Below are 21,968 nucleotides of genomic sequence, written 5' to 3'. Positions count from 1 at the left end.
CGTCCCCTCCTGCACCTCAAACCCCTCAGACCCCGCACTCCCAGCTGGAGCCCTCACCTCCTCCTGCACCCCAGCCTCCTGCTCCAGCCCAGTGAAAATGAGTGAGTGAGAGCGAGCAATGGAGGCAGGGGGGATGGAGTGAGCAGGGGTGTGGCCTTGGAGAAAGGGTGGGGCAGGGGTGGGGCAAGGTTGTTCAGTTTTCTGCAATCAAAGTTGGCAACCCTACTCTCAGGGAGAATTCTTGGCCTGAATCTATTGAAAACAGTGACTGGTTAATTTAGAGTGAGCACAGAACCAACCTCTGCAATGGACACAAGTTGCAAAGCTTTCCTGTGCATCTGCTGTGTTCATTCATCTCTACAACGAGATATTTTGGGCCAATTGCAAGGAAATAAATTTCAGCCTTAGAGCAAAAGTCTTGTATCTTTCAATATTCTTCTTCCTCACAAGGATGAAGTTGGTAAGCAGAACAGAAGACACCTAGGGCTCTGTTTTTGTAAGTTATATTTCCATAATCAAGTATACTGAAAATTATTAGCATCATCTGGTAACTCCAATAAACCTCCATTATTTGGGAGGTTGTAATTTGGCTGTTTCATAGGACATGAAGCCAAAACCTCTCTCTTAGTGGGTGTTTTATGTTAAAAAAAAAAACATATTTTTTACCAAATTATATTTAAATCAGTTAAGTAATTTTCAATGTAGGTATGGGTATGCTTCCTTCAGCAGCACTGACACTAACAAACTGAGTTAAAGATGGGCAGTCAAGTAAACTTACTATTCTTACATGCATGATATAAATACACTCAGATATAAGTTAATAAAAATATTTCTTATAGCATGAGGCTGAAGCAAAATATGTATGTTTTGATATTTTTATGTGACTTTATTTGTATTTCAGGAGGACATGAAGAAGTTTAGGATACGAGTTGAAGAATTGGTGAAGGAGAATGAACAACTGCACCAGCAATTAAATAAAAATAGTTCTGTTACCCTGAAGGAATGGCAAGTGGATTTTGTTTGTATTTATTAGAAATTAGTGAAAAAGTACTCTTATTACACTACTCTTATACAAACAGACTTTTAAGAGCATATAAACACGACAGGTGAAATCCTGGCTCCATGTAAGTCAATAGGAGTTTGATTTTGAAACGTAGTCCCTTAATGTCAAATACTCAATACCAGTAGGAAAGATTTTGTACATTTGATACACGTTTGTTAAGATCTGTCCAATGTACAAATCTTCATGATATCTGTGATCTTTCTAGGACAATATTTTCAGTCTCTTTGATCTAATTTGAAGTAAACCTCATATCCCAAAAGAGAAGAGAGTCAATGTACACTGTACACTAACCATTTCTCTATAAAACTCTTTCAAATGTTTTAATTAATCAGTTAATTTACTAATCTTAAAATCAAGTAAAGTAAGTTTAATTAAAAAATTATTCAACTTTACCAGAATTGACTATTTCTGATACACTGCTTCTGTCCTCATTCATTACAAATGCTTCTCACCTGTGGAATTTGGAGGCCATCCAGCGTGGTTGCTGGATGTTCTACGACTAAGCTCTGCCCATCAGCTGAGGCCACCCAGATCTTCTGCCTTTGGTGGTAGAACAAGTTTGCGATTCAGTTTCTTCCAACCATTTTGTTTTAAAACCTTTTATTTTGTTTTGTGCAGTAGCAATTTATATTCCCCCCTCCCCCCCCAGATTGGGTAAATAGCAACATACATGACGATTATAACCGCTTGGACCTGCTGCTTCAGCACCTACTTGCTGGACTCCTCTGCTCCCACTCAGGCATGCATGTCAGAACTGTCCTACAAACACCTGGCTTAAATCCAAGTGGTGTTCCCTGTGTGAGGCAGCATTTACAGGCTTTACAGAGGATCACTTGTGCCCTTCCTGTACCCAGCTAGCTGACCCTCATATTGCACATTGCCAGGGTATGGTGCTCAGAGGCAGACTGGCATATCAGTTCCCCACTGCCCCAAGGAACTGGGACTCCAATGCAAACAAGCCTGTTCAGGAGCTTCTGAGCTTTCGGTAAAAGAGTCTAAGAATGAGGAAAAAGTTATCTGGACAACTCAGGGGGTAAGTCTCACAACAGGTCTGGAATGGAATGGGAATCCTGGAAAGGATCCAGAGTCTCTTTCCTTTCCCCTGCTCCAGAAACCAAAGTGGGTCCTCCGCTCCCTAGGGGAAGAAGCAGGACTCCTCCACAGCTCCTCTTCCTCCCACTGGAAATTGGGGGGTTCTCAGGATTCTGGGATTTGCAAGATTTCCCCTTGAGTGAGTCTGGGTCCCAAAAAGGAAAAAAACAAATGTGTCCTTTGCAAGGCAGCAATTAATATTGTTAACCAATAAGTGGGGTGAAAATTAGGGGTTAAATCTCTTCTCCATTCCCTTCTCCTCCTCAGGGAGTGTTTGCTGGGGCTTTTGACTCCATTAACAGAGAGACTCTGTAGAAGGCACTCAAGTGATATGGTTTTATCAACAAGTTGATTCAAATACTGCAGAGTCTGTATGGCAGTATGTGTTAGCGGCTGATTTTCAATGAAAACTGGAGTCAAGCAGGGATATGTACTCAGTCCAGTACTTTTTGCTCTATATTTAGAAAAACATTTTGTCTAACTCCCTTAGTAACATTGGCGGAGGCTGCAAAATGTTGGGGCAAATTATCAATCACCTTGACTTTGCAGACAATATAGTGATAATGCCTATGGAGGAATATAACCAAGGAGCAGCAATTAACCTGTATATAACAGCCAGAGAATGGAGATTAAACACAAATGAACAAACTATCAAACTAATGGTAACATCAAGAAACAGGCTAAACTAGACATTATGGTGTAGACATTAAACAAGTAGACAGTTTCTGCTACTTGGGTTCCATCATAACCTATGACAACTGCTATGAAGATGAATGACATCAACAAGCGGATAGCTACTTCCAGCAGAATGTTTGAATGCCCGAATAAAAATGTTTGTAACCTTAAATGAGTATCTAGAAAAGCTAAAGAGTACAAGGAGAGAGAAGCAGTGGACATCCAAGGAGACAGTGGTATAATATGGTGTATAAAACTATCCAGTCAGCACCCCAACAAGCTCAAATTGTGGCTCAACACAGATATCGATGGAATCTACTCATATCATCAGCCCTACTGAACCTTGGTGTTGCGAGAAAAGAGATGATCTATACAAGAACCACTCTGCTTTTATCATGAGGAAAAGAATATTCTTATAGCTTTAGAAACCTCTCTGTTTAAATTAAGTTCTCTCTTTCTACAATTCTTGGAATCTTATCATTTTGTTGTAACCCTTGGAAGGTTGTGGCATAAAATGGGCATTCCTAGAACTGTAAAATGGAGTACATATGCCAACTGTACCCTGTTAATCTCATTTTATCCAAAATGCCAAGGCCTTAAGTCTCAAAGTTGCTACAGGCAAGATGTGAAAATCCTGCACCAGTTGGCATTCTAGGTGTCTGGGAAACTATTCACAGCAGTCCCTAGAGGCACTGGTGGAGAATGTATGAGCTTCATCTGAAAAACTTTGCAAAGTAAGTTTCCATTCCTTTGCAGATTCATCCTTTTGTAGGAAGTTGCTACTGGGTTGGTTCCCAACATAACTCCTTAATTTATGAAGTTCTTGCTTTATATGGTGGCGGGGGGAGGGGGGTGGGAACGACTTCCATTCCTGCCTGTAATTCTACTATAAAACTCTACTTATTCTCTCTCTCCCTGCTTCTAGGATTTCTTGCTTGCTACTTCCCTTTAGTAATGAATGAGGAAAGAAACAGTGCAACAAAATGAGAATTTCTTACCTGGTAATTTTTTTTGTTTCTGTTAGCAGCTCTCTCTGAATTCAACCCACCCTACTAGTCTGGTAAATGATCAGAATATAAATTGTCTCTAAAGGGAGACAGACATATATTGTCTTAAGGCTAATTTAATATATTATATCAAGTTTTCTTAATGCTGATAATTAGTTGGAGTGTTTTTACCGCTGTGGAAGAACTCTTCTGGTGGCCTGAGATGAAGGGCAGAGCTTAGTCCTAGAACTGCCAGTAATAACATTGGACCACCTCCAAATTCCACAGATGGGGGACACTAGCCCATTAGTAGGGACTTCAGAAATGTAGGGACTTTAGAAATCTCAAGGGATGGCTGCTTATGATCCCTTCCCCAAATTTCAGAAGTCTTTGGAAAAAAAACTCCTAGCAACATAATCCCACCTTCATATGAGTAGCAAGATATTGGGGAGAGGGAGGCAATTTTTATTATACGATTCCCCACCAGATTTAGAATAATTTTGTCCACCATTGGTCCAATTTGCCAACCAGAACTGTAGGAATCTTCAGGACAGCTATGATCATTGGTGCATTCTTGTGTGGTCAGACCCCAGCTTCATATTTTAAGGTCAAATGACTAGTGGCCACCAGGATGTGTTTGGGGCATCCACAAGCAACCTAATCCAAACATGTTGCAATTAAATTCATGAACACTCACACTACGTTTATATGATATAGACAGACAAGAATGGGAGTATAGAATATATCTACACTGCAGTCAGAAGTGTGACTGCCACGTGTGTAGACATATCTGACCTAGCTTTGATTATCTATCTATCTCAAACAACAATAGCATTGAAGCTGCAGCAGCACTGTCTAGCCGCTTGATTACATACCCAGGTCCTGTGTGGCCTTCTATAGACAGTGATGCTGCGTACTCAGTCTTTTTGACATAGTAATTTTGCACACTCTACTTGTGTATTGTAACAGACAATATTATCAAGCTGTACATACTGCAACACTCTATATATGATAAGGCTACATTTTTCTTGTTTTGGTCACATCTATAAGCTTTTGTTAATATTGATATCATTGATAACTGTTAGCCCGCTATCTTATGACTGGGTAAAGTTTAGCTAATTGATTTGGTGGTTTTGTGTGATATCAGGTGGTCACAAACAAATGAACTGCATCTTATTTGTCTTCAAAGTGTCCACATTTCTTATATTTCTGCTTGCATCCTGGACAATACTTCTCTACTTTTCCGGCTATCACATCAGAACACAAATAGTTCCTTAGACTTTTCCTAACAGCAAAAAGACTTGTATTTGCTTCCTAGAAGGCTATATTAATGCCTAGTATAGAGCAAAGGATCAGTTGTATGCTAGAGGTAGCTAAGATTAAAAGGCTCTCTTTTCTAAGTCCCATAAATAGCATTTATATGACTAGCACTGGCAACTATTTCTAGATCTATAAGCTGTGAACTGATGACTTAGCAAGTCCTAAGAAATATTTTATGTGATCCATTTGTGAAGCATTTGGCTATCCCCTCCTTCATACACTTGGCACAAATGAGAGCCATCTGGCTTTAATTCAAATATACATTATCACAGTTCAGGGCAACTGCACCTTTATACCCACTCTGTTGTCCCTCAAGGGCACCAACAAGCTCCCACATAACTCGCTCTAAACATTTATTCTTAAGGGGAAAGCATTACTGAGAAAACATTAAAACAATAAAAGAACTCACACGCATACTGAAAAGCTTACCAGAAGTCACACCAACTCCAACCTCACGCTCTGGTAGATGTCAGTCTTTCAAAACCCACAGCTGGGTTTTCCTGTGGTTACAAGTTCATAACTGTTTCAGATTCCAAACAAGAACAATCATGAATAGGTCAGTCTTTCCTTTATACAGCTTGGGCCTTTGATCATGGCCTCATGTAATAGGTGAACAGCAGACAATGGCTCACTTCTCAGGGGCATAGCTTCAAAAGACTGGGTTTCTGCATAATTGTGGTGAGGGTGGGGAATTTGCATTCACCTCCCTCTAGATATTCCCCAGAAAAACCACTTACCGTGTTTTCTTCCAAGAAATGCTTGTCTGGCACATTGTTCAATATAGTCCTCTGAGCCCGCAGGTCACACATCTATCACATCTCCTTTGAGAGGCTACATACAATCCCATACTACAATAAAACATAAACCATCTATTTAATATAATGGACCCCAAAGATACTTAAATTTAATTCAGTAAGGTCTTTCAGGGATATTCAGGAAATTGCCATATCTGTCAGATACACATTTTTTTTTCTGCATTGTTGTTGCATTTCCCCTCTTCATTCATATTTTGTTTTCAACATTCTAGAAAGTAAAACCTACTTTTAAGGAGGTATTTTCATATGAAAATGACATTGTAATGTAATAATTGCACTCTGATAACCTTAAAGTAATCTGGGTTCAGTGATTTATCTTCAGTAAGCTTCTTGAAGTTAAGGATGCAAAATACATTAATTTTAGACTGGTAAGGTTCATTTCTGTGTCTTCTTTTAATTATTTAACTTACTAATGTTTGAGTGGTACATTATTTCTAAATCAATCATCATCATCATAGGCAGCAGCTGCAAACTCAGGCAAAGCTGGTTTTGGAAGAAAATGGTGTGTTGATGGAGCAACTTGAAATTCAGCAGGCTAAAGCAAAGGAGAGTTACAACCAACATCTTCAGGAAGGTAAGATACTTCAATTGCTACTTACTTTGACTGTACTATTTGAAGTACTGGGGATGGGCCGGCATAGGCCTGCCCAAAACTAAAGGCCCTCCCCCGCAATTAATGAGGAAGAACCACTGGACTCAGGGATCAGTTGAATACGGAAGACAGCAAATGATTCAACAGGAGTAGGATGAGGTCTGAGGTAAAGAATCAGGGATCCAGAGGAGGATACCGAACAGAGAACCCCGGACAGCGCCCACTGTTCCTCAAAGGCATCTAGGGAGTCAGTGGACACTGCCCAGAGGAACTCTGCCTGGATTTGTGAACGGACAAGGGAATGGAAATAGACCCCATAGTTGCAGAATATGACCCTGTCCAGCTTTCTCCTGGTGTAATGGATGGCTGTCTTTGCCAGCGCTGGAAGAAGGTTAACGAGGAGGTCTTGCAACTTTGTGAGGCCAGGACTGGGGTGTGAGTGGATTAATTGGACTGTAGCAGAGATAGTACTGCAGTATTATTTTAATTAATACATGCCTAAAAGCACCATTAAGTCAAAATAATATAATTACAATCAATATCCAAGTTATTTCCCTTGCAGACATTATGTAATACATACCATCTTGAACCAAAATGTGTTAATCAGAAGTCACTTTCTCTACTGGAAATAGTGACCAGAAGTGTAAAATAATATTTTATTTATGTACAAAAGTATGTTTTGTTAGTAATTTTAGAATACTTTTAGCTTTATGTAGTATTAAATATGTTAAACAGTTTGATCTTATTTAAATATTGTATAAGATAAATCATTTGGAGTCTGTGTGATTTTATTTTCTGTTTTGTAGGTAATATTCATTGCTTTACAATAGTTAATTATCTCAAAAATAACATTATTGATTCTACTAATTTTTATAACCTACCTTTCTTAAAATTTCATTACATCTTTTATAGTGAGAATCAAGCCCACAACATACACAGTTTAATTCAGATTTGTACTCCTTAATTGGTAGTTGATTTCAGAAGATTAATTACATGCAAGGAAGAAAACAAAGTGTAAGAGGGAAAAGATTCTAGATAAAGAATCATTCTGCTACTTGTGTTGTATTATTATACCAGTAAAATCCTATGAACATTCAGAAACTTAACAGGATCTAAAGGGAAAAAAAACACCTTAAAATATGTTGTAGTTTAAAACCCGAATATAGAAAGCCACACTTCTAGTAAAATAATTGTGAAAGTATGGAAATTCAGTTTAATGTACCCTGAAAAATCTTAACTGTGTCCCACAAATCCTACACTTTCTATTGAAGGTCTGATTGCAAAAATGTGATAAGTATCCTAGTATAGTAGCTGTTTGCTATGTATAACACATAACTTGGATGTGTCACTGAGATTCTTTGAACCTAGGAAGGAATTTTGTAGGTGAACACAGATGACCATGTAATTTACTTGAGGATATTAAAGGATATTAATTTTTGGCTATGTACATTTTAAGCCACACCCACCTCTTACATTGTAGGGCAGGGATGGGCAAACTTTTTGGCCCAAAGGCCATATCTGGGTTGCAAAACTATATGGCGGTCCAGGTAGGGAAGGCTGTGCCTCCCCAAACAGCCTGCCCCGCTCCCATCCACCCCCTCCCATTTCCCGTCCCTGACTGCCCCCCGCAGAATCCCCCACCTATCCAACCCCCCTGCTCCCTGTCCCCTGACTGCCCCCCCCTGAGCCCCTAACCCATACAACCCTCCCTGCTCCCTGACCCCTATCCACACCCCCACCCCCTGACAGGCCCCCCGGGACTCCCATGCCTATCCAGCTCCCCTATTCCCAGTTCCCTGACCGTGCCCCCCCCCCCCGAACCTCCGCCCCCTCCAACCACCCCAGCTCCCTGTCCCCTGACTGCCACCCAGGACCTCCTGCTCCCCGCCCCCTTACCATGCCGGAGCCAGCCACGCCACTGTGCTGCCTGGCAGGAGCAGCAGGCCAGAGCGCTGGCAGCGCAGTGAACTGAGGCTGCGGGGGAGGGGAGACAGTAGGGGAGGGGCCGGGGGCTAGTCTCCAAGGTTGGGAGCTCAGGGGCCAGGTAGGACGGTCCCAAGGGCTGGATGTGGCTCGCGGGCCGTAGTTTGCCCACCTCCGTTATAGGGTATACATTACTGAAGTTAGAGGCCATATAGGTGTTCCTCCCTTGACATCCCAGAAAGCCATGAGAAAAGTAAAATTCTAAAGTCCCTTGGCTTCTGTGCTTTAGTTGAATTGGCTTTCAGAAATCCACAGTCTTGGGAAGTTTCTGTGTATACTGGGAACATTGAAGAGGTCTTAACTCATGGGCTGCATTACTAACTGTATAAAATCTGCACCTGGCATATGAAACTTTATGAAATCTGCATCAGGGCCCATGCAGAGTTTGGAACTCCACAGGTCTGCAAATATTCATAGCAAGTGTTTTTAAATTAAAAAAAAAAATCATTCATTCTGTAACTCAAAGCTACTAAATAAATATGTGGAGATATACCTATCTCATAGAACTGGAAGGGACCCCGAAAGGTCATCGAGTCCAGCCCCTTGCCTTCACTAGCAGGACCAAGTACTGATTTTTGCCCCAAATCCCTAAGTGGTCCCCTCAAGGATTGAACTCACAACCCTGGGTTTAGCAGGCCAATGCGCAAACCACTGAGCTATCCCTCCCCAAAAGGCACCAATCCTAACCAAGACCAACAGAATCAAACTAATTTGAAGTTTCTAGGCCAAACTGTTCTGGGGTTGTGACGAGCCAAAATACATCAAGAAAATATCCAAGAAGTGAACAACTTTTTTTTGATATACAGGTCTGTCGCACCTTATGCGTATTTAACATGCGCAATTTCAGCTTTACGCGGTAGACAAAAACAAAACAAAACAAAAAGAGAAAAACAACAATTTTAATACTGTACTTGTAGTGCGGGCGATTCCGCCCACCATTCAACTCAATGTAAATTTGACTATACGTGGTTTTTGCTTTACGCGCTAACCGCGGAACGGAACCCCCGCGTAAGATGAGACTCGCCTGCGCGCGCACACACACACACACACACACACACACACACACCAGTTCCCCAGTCTGCCCAAATCTTCCAGGAAACAAACAAATAACCCCCCCTCTGCCCTGACATAAGAACTTCAAGTGGGTTGGTTGAGGTTTAGTTTTGGCCAAGGCAGAAGTTACTGAAAACTCAGGTTTATAACAGAAGGATTTTCTCTTTGTTCTTAACTGTGGATAAGACTAGAATCTTGATAAACTGCTTGACAGATAGCAGAAGCCATAGGATAAAAGTGCAATACTTAATTTGACAAGTCAAGCAACAGTTGGTCCAGTGCTTAATGCAGCTATTAAATTATGTCCTATTGTTTTAATTAGAATTTTGACTTGATTTGTGGATTAGGTCTGTTGTGTCAACAGTTTTTTTCCCCCCCCCATGAAGTTTCAAAATTGACCAAACAGCTAATGGTTTTGGAAGCTAAGAAACAGAGCCAGGAAGAGGAGATATCAGAGAATCAGAAGCAGCTGAAGTCTTTATGCTCCACATGTGAAGAACTGAAAGCCAATCTGAATGGCAGAGTAACAGCAGAGGAGCATGTTGCTTTGGTAAATGCATTAAGAAGGTATGGGTCTATATACTCTATACAGACAAGTGGTGTGAAAGGCCTCGATCCTGCAAAGTATCCACATGAGCCGGCTCTTATACCCATACAGATCCCTTTGCTGCAACAGGACCCAATCACCAGTGTTCTTTTCTATCAAGATCCATATGTTGTTAAGGTAGCTGGCAAAGTACAAAGAAGGTAGAGCAATACTATTTTAGAAAACTCTTAACTTAATTTTTTAGTCTGATAAAAACATAGGGGGAAATTCTGGTTCCGTTGAAATCAATGGACATTTTGCCAGGATTTCACCCATATTTATACCTAGATAAAACAGCATGTAAACTAAAACAAAAAACGCACCTTAGCCAAACAAAAAAAATTTCCCCCAAGGGAAAACATTTAAAAATTATATTTTTAGAAAACAAATGTCATTACCGGTAACACTATGGACAATTAAAACTGAATTTAAAAATCCTGATGTATTTTTCACTATTCCCATTGCTTGATTACATTTTAAAAATTCACTTAGTTCTCATGCCCTAGTACAAAGATGCAAAATTTGCATTGTAAATACTGAAGTCTTTTTGTTATAAGAAAACTGCTATATTGGAAATAAGATAATCATATTAACCTTAGAAGCTGTTTTCCTTATTTCTGAATTGTTTTCAATTTCTTGTTTCCTTCTTTGGTGACAAATGTATAAAATGTACTCAGATCTCAAACTGAAAACACTTCTGTTCTCCATTCTCCACAATTTCAAGTATGAGAAATCAGGACAAAACACTAAGCAATGCCAAGCACTACAGTACAACAGATTGTCAATTAAATGTCCATCCCCATTTATAAAATCTTCAAAGTCTAGCAAGATACCACATAAAGGATAAACAAAAGTTGGCAATAAACATGTCATGCCCAACAGTCTATAATATTTCAGGTAGCCAACCCATACTCTAGGGGAAAGATACAGATAAACTTAAAAGGTCCTAGGAGCACATCACTTTGATAAATCCAGTCTGATCAAACAACATGTCTGAATCAAACAAGCCTCTGGTGAAAAGTAAAAGGCTTTTACTTTTTTCCTCTGGTGCAGAAACATTTCTCCTCTTTCCATTCACTAAGATTTAGTTTTTAATAATAAAAATGAAATATCAGAACTTTAAACTACAAGACAGTGAAGGGATTTAAAGTGAATTATAGCTAACTAACCATCAGTGTGTTTTAAATTTATGTATCTCAGTTTCTTATAAAAATGCATGCTAAGCTATTTTAATGAACCGAGAACTGTTTTACCATCTCCTGCCTCCACCATGAAAATATGTTCTTTGCTTGATGGCCTGTGATATTTTATGGCATGATTTGAGTTTTAAATGACATATTTCAGAGAGAATGTTAGCTTTCTACCTCAGGTTGTCTAGAACTTAATTCATTACGTTTTATGACATTCAGATGAGTTATTTTTGCTCAAGACTAGGTATGATGGAAATGTATTAATCTGTTGGCATAGCACGTTTTTGCCTTTGTGAGTAATCCATTGATACGCTTTCTGCACTGCTGGTCGTGCAGTTTTAGTGGTGGTTATTTGCGTTACCAGTAAAACCAAATACCAGGAAGAGGATACATTTTGACTATATAGCATACATATAAATCCTATTTAGAGCAGGGTTGCCAGTACATGTCTTTCCATTGAGTAATTGCATTGTGTGACAAAGTTCCTCCTCTATCTTGGTGGGTCCTGCACTTATTGGCGGATTTTCTTGCCTCAGGGATTCACCATGTGGGTTGGGGAACAGCCCAGAGACCTTCCCCTCTGGAAGAACCCACAGTCCAGGTAAATTGGGAGGTTTGGGGGGAATCCGGGCCCGCCCTCTACTCCAGGTTCCAGCCCAGGGCCCTGTGGACTGCAGCTGTCTATAGTGCCTCCTGTAACAGCTGCATGACAGCTACAACTCCCTGGGCTACTTCCCCATGGCCTCCTCCAAACACCTTCCTTGTTCTCACCACAGGACCTTCCTCCTCACTACAGGACAGTCTGATAACACTTGTGCTCCTCAGTCTTCCACACACCCTCTCACTCTCAGCTCCTTGCACCTCTTGCTCCCAGCTCCTCATACTTGCACCACAAATTGAAGTGAGCTCCTTTTAAAACCCAGCTGCCCTGATTAGCCTGCCTTAATTGATTCTAGCAGCTTTTTCTTCATTGGCTCTAGGTGTCCTAATTAGCCTGCCTGCCTTAACTGGTTCTAGCAGGTTCTTGATTACTGTAGTGCAGCCCCTGCTCTGGTCACTCAGGGAACAGAAAACTACTCATCCAGTGACCAGTATATTTGCCCTCTACCAGACTCCTGTACCCCACTGGTCTGTGTCTGTCACAATTGGCATTATGCTTTGTTGGCCATTTGACTTGGAGCAAAGTTTTTAACATCTGTATCTTTGACACCTAAGTAAAACGTAAGCTAAAACAATAATATACTGTCAAATATGTAACTTGTCCATTTTCTCAGTGAAGTAGATCTTTGATACCCATTTTATATTGTCTTTTTCTGCAGTCAGTTGCAACAGGAACAGGAAAAGCAAAGTGCTGAGCTGGGAGATCTAACGGAAAGGCTAGCATCATTGCAAGCACAGAAAAAGAGCCTGCTCTTAGAGAAAAATGACCTAGTTGCTGAAAACAAGATCCTGGAAGCTGAGCTGAAAATGGCACAAAAGACAAATAGGTTTATCTGTTTCCTTTTCTTCTTCATTTGGATATCTCCTTCCATCGACACTAACATTTTAAAAAACAAAGTACACCTCTACCCTGATATAACGCTGTCCTTGGGAGCCAAAAAATCTTACCGTGTTATAGGTGAAACCGCGTTATATTGAACTTGCTTTGATCCACCGGAGTGCGCAGCCCTGCCCACCTGGAGCGCTGCTTTACCGCATTATATTCGAATTCGTGTTATATCGGGGTCGCGATATATCGGGGTAGAGGTGTAATATCTCACTGAAAAAATATTCTTGGCCCACGACCCCTACAGCCCGTTCCAGACACATGAAGTCTTATTGCTGCCAATTAAGTATATTCTCTAAAATGTGGGTGTCTTTCCAGTGAAATATGATTTAACTTTTATATTACCTATACAGGACTGATGTTTCATATGTTAGCTAAATAATTGTAATGTATAATTTTCATGCACAATTACCATGACTGCACTGAGAAAATGCATGTGAAAATTATAATTAGCCAATTATCTGATTCAGGTAAGCAATCATATTGTAGGCATATTTTGAAGCTAGAAATTAAGCCCAGTATTCAAACATTTCACAAGTAAAAAAGAAATATTGTCATAGAATTTAAGTACCTACCTCAGTGCAGCATGTATTATGCAGAACTATAAAAAAAATAAAAGTATATGTGTATCATCAACTCATAGTAGACTGTTGTGGCGGACTGTGTGTAATGGACTGGACAGAATGTCAGAGAACCTAGGAAAATAATAAAATCTCCAAGATGTGAACAAATGAATTTAGGAAAAATATGCAAGACAAAGTATGGGTCAGATTTGCTGGGTCACATGCCGCGATGTTTTTTGCAAGCACAACAGAACACGCAAAAATATGATCTGAATAATGTTATTTTGAAATGTTGATATTTTTTGAACCATCAGCTAAAAAAAAGTGTTGTAATTATTAGAATGCTGGATTATCCTTTTATTGCATGGCGTGCAGCGTGAATTTCTAGCTATCATGCATCACAAGATATTTCTTGGAATGATTATTTGTTATGATCACGTGCCCCATCAAATCAGGAAAGAATACAAGGTGGTCACAGGCCATGATGCTTGTGGTAACCCTGGCATCCTGAGCCAGTTCATATCTGAAAAAATATTTGATGATTTTTTAGGTCTTTGATAAAAGTAGATAAATTGTCAGATTGCATATGATGAGTTAATGAATAATAAACACTGGTAAATTAGTCAGTGTTATGGAAGAGTTTATTGTTCCATACTGAACAAACTTCTTTTATATGATACCCATGAGATAAAGCTATTTCAGTGAACAAGAATTTTTTAAAATATTCATAATGCTGGGAGCATCTTTTTATATCCATGTAGTATGTTAGAAAGTTTTCACTGTATTTGCTAGTCATTCAGATAGTTCAGTAGTACTCATTGCTTGAAACAAAACAGCCAAAAAATAGAGAATATAGAGGTTTGGTCTTCCTGTAAACTGACAAAGATGTTGTAAGATGTTTTTGTAATGTACTAAGGTTAGATTATTGACCTTTTATATTTAAAATCATCTTGTTTCAGAATCTTTCCTTACATGTGATTTGACTCATAAGACAATACTGTTTAAAAGCTAATGTATGCACAAAAACAATGTTTTTAATTGTTATACAGTAGTTTAGTGTTTAAAAATAAGATTTTCCTGTATTTATATTTATATTTTGTAGGAAATCACAGAAGAAAATAGGTCTTCTGAAACAGCAGTTGGGAGAAGCAATGGAAAAGGAAGTGGCAGCTCATCAGTACTTAGCAAATCTTATTAGCTTGGCAGAGAATATAAGTCAGGAACGTGACCATCTTATACATTTGGTAAGTTCTTTAGGGGTATTTCAGGTTTCCTTGTTTTATTATGAAAAAAAGAAAGCAACTAACAACGAGGGTTAATATTTCAAAATGTAGTGGTTTAGATCAATGATCACCAACCTGTCAATTGCGATGGACTGGTTGATCCTAGAGACTCTCCCAATCCATCGCAATCTCCAGTGGTGCAGCGGGGCTGCTGCTAAGGCAGGCTCCCTGCCTGCCCCGGCCATGCCACTCCCAGAAGCGGCCAGCATGCCCCCGCAGCCCCAGCGGGGAGGGGTGTCCACGCGGTGCTCCTGCCTGCAAGCCCCTCCCCCGCAGCTCCCATTGACCAGGAATGGGGAACTGTGGCCAATGGGAGCTGCGGGTGCGGTAACTGCAGAGAGGGGCAGCATGTGGAGCCATGTCTCTCCCCCCCGGGCCAAAGGGGCACGTTGGCCCCTTCTGGGAGCGGCGTGGGGCTGGGGCAGGCAGGGAGCCTGCCTTAGCCTTGCTGCGCCATCAACTGGGAGCCGCCCGAGATAAGTGCCACCGGAGCCAGCACAACATACCCCCTCCTGCAGCCCAACACTCTGCCCCAGCCCGGAGCCCCCTCCTGCACCCAAATTCCCTCCCAGAGCCTGCACCCCAACACTCTGCCCCAGCCCGGAGCCCCCTCTGGCACCCAAACTCCCTCCCAGAGCTTTTACTCCTCCCTCCCTCCTGCACCCCAACTCCCTGCCCCATGCTCATCACGGAGCCCCCTCTCACACTGCGAACTCCTTGGCCCCAGCCCAGAGCCCACACCCCTCCCGAACCCCAACCGCAGCCTGGTGAAAGTGAGTGAGGGTGGGGGAAGAGTGAGCAACGGAGGGAGGGGGGAAATGGAGTGAGCGGGGCAGGGCCTTGGGGAAGAGGCGGGGTAGATCCTGGGTTGCCCTTAAATTCAAAAAGTGATCTTGGGTGTAAAAAGGTTGGAGACCACTGATTTAGATGTGTAAACAGATTTGAGCACCTGGATAGAAAGAGCAAAAAAAGATTTTATAGATCAGTGTTTAAAAGCATCTGTAATAATCCCAGCGACTGTGATTAGAAATAATATAACAGACTTAATTAGTGTGAGAGTGGGGGACTGTAACAGTATACAGTTAGTCAGAGAGAGTTGAATTATTCCAGTCAAGGACTTGACAGGTCCAGTTTTGTAAACTGTGCACATTGAGATGAACCCACAAAATGTGCATGCAACTGTGCACCTACTTTTCACATACAGCATAATTTATTGTGAAAATAGACAGTTATGCATTTCACTATCCATTTGCTTTTTAAAGTAGCACAAATTTGTGCTCATTTGTGTGTGCTCAGTTTAGAAAAATCGAAACATTGCTGTTCATCCAAACCGCCTCTCTTCCCCCTCAATTGGATTTAGTGTGTTTTAACTCTGAGGCAGTGTTAAAGAAACTATGTTTTTGAAAGAACCATCCGTGAAATGAATAAAAGCTAATATGGCACTGTAGATGACCTGTGTCCAGGTGGCCTGTGTAGTCCAGCTATGGGCAAGACCCTGAAAACTTGATGAGCATTAGGACTCTAATGGTCATGGAGAACTCCTGATAATTTTGATTCCGAAAGTAAAGAACATAACATCAACCCAATAAAGAAAACTAAAATGACAGTCATCCTAGCCGATTTACTCAGTACAACTACTCTTCTATCCAAACCTAACTTCTTGTTACATAGATTTCCTAATTCCTGGAAGAGATGATCAGAGATTAAAAGTAGTTGGCTCAAATTTAACCCAGGAAAAACAGGTGGTTAGTAGAAAGGGAAAAACACTATGGAACTTGTCAGTATTCTTACTTCACTGATGACTGACGGCAGCACACCACAGCTGGTGACAAGTCTCAGTGTCATGCTGGGCTTGTTTCTACTCCTGGATATAGAGATTGCCACAATGATAAGGAAATTAACCTGTAACCAGAGTTCTTAGAGATTGACTCTGTCCATTCACAGGATGTGTTGGCAGTGCAGCTCACATTGTTGGTGCATCCCAGGAGTGGGAATGTGCAGTTCAAACAAGAACACTTCCTTTCATTTTCAGTTTGGCCATGAAACTCTGCCCCCTCCATTTAGAAAGGGCCTAGCCACTTCGGAGCTAGATTACTGCAGCAATAAAACTGGTACAACCTCTGTCATTGCACAAACTAGTTGTGATTTGCAGCAGTGCACCTGATATGCAACAAAGACTAGTGTGAATACATCTAGGGTGATCAGATGTCCCGATTTTATAGGAACAGTCCCGATATTTGGGGTTTTTCTTATATAGGCTCCTATTATCCTCCCACCCTCTGTCATGATTTTTCACACTTGCAGTCTGGTTACCCTAAATACATTATTCCTTTTGTTTTTTTAACTCCATTTACTTTACAACAGAATTAAGTTCTGGTTGTACTCTAAAATGTTCTTTATGAATTGGGACCAAGATATTCTTTGAGTACTTGCTCATGTCCATTCCATGCGAGGTATTTGCGTGCCGCATCCACTGTTGCTGGAGATTTTTCCCTTAGTGGTATCCGTTGGGCTGGCTCTAGTGCCCTCTGGAGTCGTGCGCATATGTGCCGGTATAAGGGGTGCCACTGGCCCTGTATCCTCTCAGTTCCTTCTTACCGCCTATGACGGTTGCTGGAATGATCCTTTTTGCTGTGGCAAGGCTTCTTTAACAGTGGTTGGACTCTTCTCTATTCATAGTTATTGTAGTTAGTGTGTATAGTTCTTATTGTTAATGAATATAGTAGTGTGAATGGTTAGCCCGTCATCGAGGGACTCTTTGCCCCAGGGTTCTCAGGGCTTCTTGCGGCAAACATATGGCAGTGAGTGACCCACACACCAGCTGCTTAAAGTGTCTGTGGGAAACCCAAGTAAAGGACATGTGCCAGATCTGCAGGGACTTCAGACCTTGCACTAAAAATAAAAAAAATAAAAAAAAGACCGGGACATTTGGCTGAAGGCTTTCCTCATAGAGGCTGACAGGCCTCCCCGACCTGTCTCGGAGCAGAGCTGCTCCGAATTGGTACCAAGCACTTTGACATCTATGTGAAGCGCTTCCTTGGTGCCATGTTCTTTCTGGCACCGTTCTCCATCTCTGGTGCCAAGGAAGCACAAGAAGCAGCGCACTAGAAGAGGGACAAGCCGGGAGAGGCCAATGTGCCGGGCCATTCTTCCTCCCCTGAGCCAGAGATGGCACCGTCAACTCTGCCTAGAGCGTTGAGTCCAGTGTGAGATCCTCTGCTGACCCTGGAAGCTGCTGCTGTACCCTTCAAGACAACTACAACTCTACACAGACAAAGTGGCCAGAAAGGCTCCTTCTTAGATTACTGGGCATTGAGGTTAGAGTAGTCTTGGTGACAGGACCCCAGCTATGGACATTAAACAATATGAGGTCACAAGGTGGAGACCTACATATGAGAGCCCTTAGGGCAGATGATCAGTTGCTTGATACTACTCCTTCTGATAGTTCTCAAGATGCCTTCTCACAGTTGCTAGGGCCCTTTGCAACCTTCCACGCTCCCTCCTACATAATGAAATGGACATAACTGTCACTTTCCCTGTGACTGTCGTTTTGGGTCACCTGTAAGTTCTGCTGACATTTTAAAAACAAGCATTGGAATGTATTTTCTTAATAAATTGAAGAATTAAAGTTAAAGTTACAATTAAAGAACAATTCTGTGCCTGTGGCAAAAACTGAGAATGAAATTCGCTATAGAAAAGTTGATTTGAGTCTAAGTCTGGATATCAACTTTAAGGTTACTTGACAGCTGAAAACTTCTCCCTACAATATTTAATAGTTAATTTAAGGTGGCCAGTGGAATTGCATGTGTGAAATTAAAGGACGTTTTATTTACACATACAAATATTACTTTGGTTACAGTAATTCAATTTTTTTGTCCCACAGGCACTTTCATAAAAAAATAGTGTTTTAATATTTATCATACTTTGAGTTGCAGGAAAAATGCCCATACTAAAAACAATTTCTGAAGTTTTGTCACATTTGACATGAGAGCAATTCAAACAGTTAATAGGAAAGCAATCTTCTCATAATCAATGAATATTTGTGTGGTCCCTATTGCTCCTTCCCATGGAAGAGCCTTTGGGGAGAGGAAAGGGTTTCCCTTGCAAAGTTTTCCTCAGATTGTTCTATTATGGAGACAGATCTCTTTGCTCACCCATGGAACAAACAAGGTGGTCTTTCCTAGTTTTCCTGCTGATTCACTACCGCCTCACATAATAGAACTCTGTGCCTCTATGCTCTGGGATCGCTAGCATTCACTTCTAATTCAGAAAGCATGGCTCCATTGGAGCTGTGCTTCCCAGGCTTCCTCCACCTGCAGTTGCTCCTGGAAAAGCCAATGAAGTGGGATTCCACAGTGCCAAATAGGAGCTACAGAAAAGCAAATGTAGTTTGGAGGTTGTGTTAATGGTTTTGCAGATTTCCTTCAGCGGTTATGTGTGTGTGTAGTGGTCCAAAGAGTTACATTTCCACTAGCTTGTCCCATTCCCACAGATAGAAAGGAAGAGATTAATTTGCAGAGGGATCTAAGAGAAAACAGGCTTCCGCGCCCCAGCATTAGCCCGATGGCCCCAATCCTGCAAGTACACACACAGAGTTAGCTTTATTGTTTGCAGGATCAGGCCAGTATTCTGATAAACAAAAATCAAATTGCAGTATAAAAGGGTGGTAACAAATTATTTAAAACAGTTTTGTCTGGGTAATAGTGGTAAGCTATAATCCAGTGTTAGCAGCTGTCAAAAATCATTCCTTTATTTTATTTTATGATGCAGGTGCCATATACTAAGTCAAAATGTCATTCAGTGACTGAGCACCAAGCTCATTTTTGTGATGCTGGTGAGTTTTGATTTTCTGTGAAGGGAGTTGTTTCTCTGGAATAGACAGGAGTGATGTGTATACTTCACATGTAGTCAAGCGTCACTAATTCTAACCTAGTTATTTCTCTTTTGAACACTGTCAGTGGATTTAAGAGTTTATCTTCTTAAGGGGTTTAAGATCTTTTCATGTTTGCAGTCTATTCAGTTTTTTGTTTTCTTTTAAATCTGTGAGTGAACTTAGTGTTTACAAAAGTGATGGATTCATAACAGTGAACTGAGCCAAGCATATAGTACGAAGGCAATGCATAAGCTTCCCCATGCATCTCTACTTCAAACCTGACCTCCTGCTATTTCAAGGGCTCTTTTCAGTTCAAGCAGTTCAAAATGCCAATAAGGAGTCTCAAATATTTTCCAACCAACACTGACCATTTAGAGCAGTGGTTCTCAAACTTTTTTTTAGTGGTGATCACTTTTACATAGCAAGCCTCTGAGTGCGACCCTCCCCCATATAAATTAAAAAAACGTTTTTATATATTTGACACCATTATGAATGCTTGAGGCAAAGCAGTGTTTGGGGTGGAGGCTGACAGCTCGCGAGCCCCCATATAGTAGCCTCATGACCCCTTGAGGGATCCTGACCCCCAGTTTGAGAACCTCTGATTTAGAGGGCCGTACTGGCTGATTTTAACTCCCCAAGGTAGCAGAAGTTATGTACCCTTTATGCAACTGGACAGCCCTCTCGGGGGGGACTGGGCCCCAGATCCGTACTAGCAGAAGCTGGCCCAGATCCTGCATGAATCAAGCCCAATCACTACAAATATAGAATTAGTAGAGTGCTAGGGAGTTGTTTTTCTGCATCTCCTGCTTTTCTTATATATTAATTTATTTCAGTAGTTTTGCATAAATATTAAGTCTGAAATATTATAGGAGGCCTTTACATTACATACGACTACAAACTCAGTTCACTGACATTTAGACTCCCCTCAGATGAAATATGAGCATGAAAGCAAGTCATCCTTTTGAAGTTAATGAACTGAGTGCACAGGATTTTTTTTATTCACAGAGCAATAATGAACTACTGCCATAGTTAGTTATTTTCACTGAATTCTGGGGCATGGTTGGTGACACAATAGTTAAAAATGTGTCAACATTTTCATTAGAAATCTGTGTTTTTCACAGGGTGTAAAAACTGAGGTAAAAACTTCCTCTATATAGGTCTCAGCCTAAAACGATTTTATAAAAAGTGATTTTAGTAGAGCAGTGCCAATTTACATGAGCTGATGATCTTGCCCAGTATCTTTTTAAAAATAGCTTCCTCTTTGCATGGCCTGTGCACATTTCCACCCTTGTGCTCACTCTGAGGATGTGAAAGGTTGGAAGGAACCCAAGAGTGTGAATGTGCAGAGGTCATCTCATAGAACTCTGGTTACACGTGAGTAACCATCTACTGAATAAAACACATTTTCCTACCATTTTTATTGTGTGTACTATATATAAATATTATGATAGCAGTATAGTCTATTTAGTGTGACTAGCTCTGTAGAGGTATTCTGAAGGAAGGGTAGTGATTCCATAGTCAAGGTTCTAACTGTTTTTTTTCCAATTATATCAGACTGATTTTGCCCTCAGCCTCCATCAAAAAATCCTGTACCTGGAATCCCATATATCTTATCTCTAGCCAGAGGAGAATTTGGGGAGGGTGTAAGAAGGTGAATTTTGAAGTTAATTAGTCATGACACTTCTGAGAAACAGCACTTGGAAAAATAAGATACATTTCACTTATTGATTTGTTTGTAGAAATCTTTTTAAAAGGTGGTGTAGAAACTTGACATATATTATTGTCAATAGTTGTGGATGAAACTTATTAATTCTTATTTCTCAAGACTCAGAAAAGGCATAAGGATTGACACAAAGAGATACAATCACTGCCTAGAAAACTGTCCAATCCTGATTTAACATGACACTGCACAAGTGCAGGTCAGAAACAGACCAGTGTGGGGGAAGAGGGAAGGGAAGGATAGGGTGACAATAATGAGGCACGTATGCGTTTTGATAGTTTGGTTCTTTCCCCGTTTAATTACTATTGATTGGTTACCTTTCTTTTTTGCTTTTAGTAGTCTTGATAGAAATAGGTCTCTAGGAGAGATTTGAATGTGGCACGGAAAGTGGCTTGGTGAATAAGTTTCAATAGGGCATTAAAAGCATAGCAAATAAGATGGATGATAGCATGGAAATGCTTGTGGAGCATGCAACAAAGGGAAATAATATTTACAGATACCTCCCATAGAAGAAAGTAATGAGAAATGACTAATATTTGCGATGTGCTTTGACAGCCTCAGTGTAAGGTAATACAAGGAAAGAATATATTCAAACAAGTCCCTTTTGGGTAATTCTGTCTCTTTGTAG

The 21,968-nt window shown here is 40.8% G+C and overlaps 1 protein-coding gene across 2 annotated transcripts in view; it reads left to right on the top strand.

The window, feature by feature from the left end:
• CEP89 (centrosomal protein 89) overlaps positions 1-21,968 on the top strand; it is a 118,879-nt gene that overhangs the window by 45,981 nt on the left and 50,930 nt on the right. For both annotated transcript variants that reach the window (XM_065567177.1, XM_065567178.1), the window contains 5 exons: positions 902-1,009; positions 6,414-6,525; positions 9,966-10,146; positions 12,675-12,842; positions 14,567-14,708. In XM_065567177.1, coding sequence (XP_065423249.1) covers positions 902-1,009; positions 6,414-6,525; positions 9,966-10,146; positions 12,675-12,842; positions 14,567-14,708 — 711 coding nt within the window. The remainder of the gene's footprint in view (positions 1-901; positions 1,010-6,413; positions 6,526-9,965; positions 10,147-12,674; positions 12,843-14,566; positions 14,709-21,968) is intronic.

The sequence above is a fragment of the Chrysemys picta genome, chromosome 14 (assembly GCF_011386835.1).
Source record: "Chrysemys picta bellii isolate R12L10 chromosome 14, ASM1138683v2, whole genome shotgun sequence".
NCBI lineage: Eukaryota > Metazoa > Chordata > Testudines > Emydidae > Chrysemys > Chrysemys picta.
The sequence above is the reverse complement of the archived record's forward strand: the minus strand, read 5'-3'. Positions and strand labels throughout refer to the sequence as shown.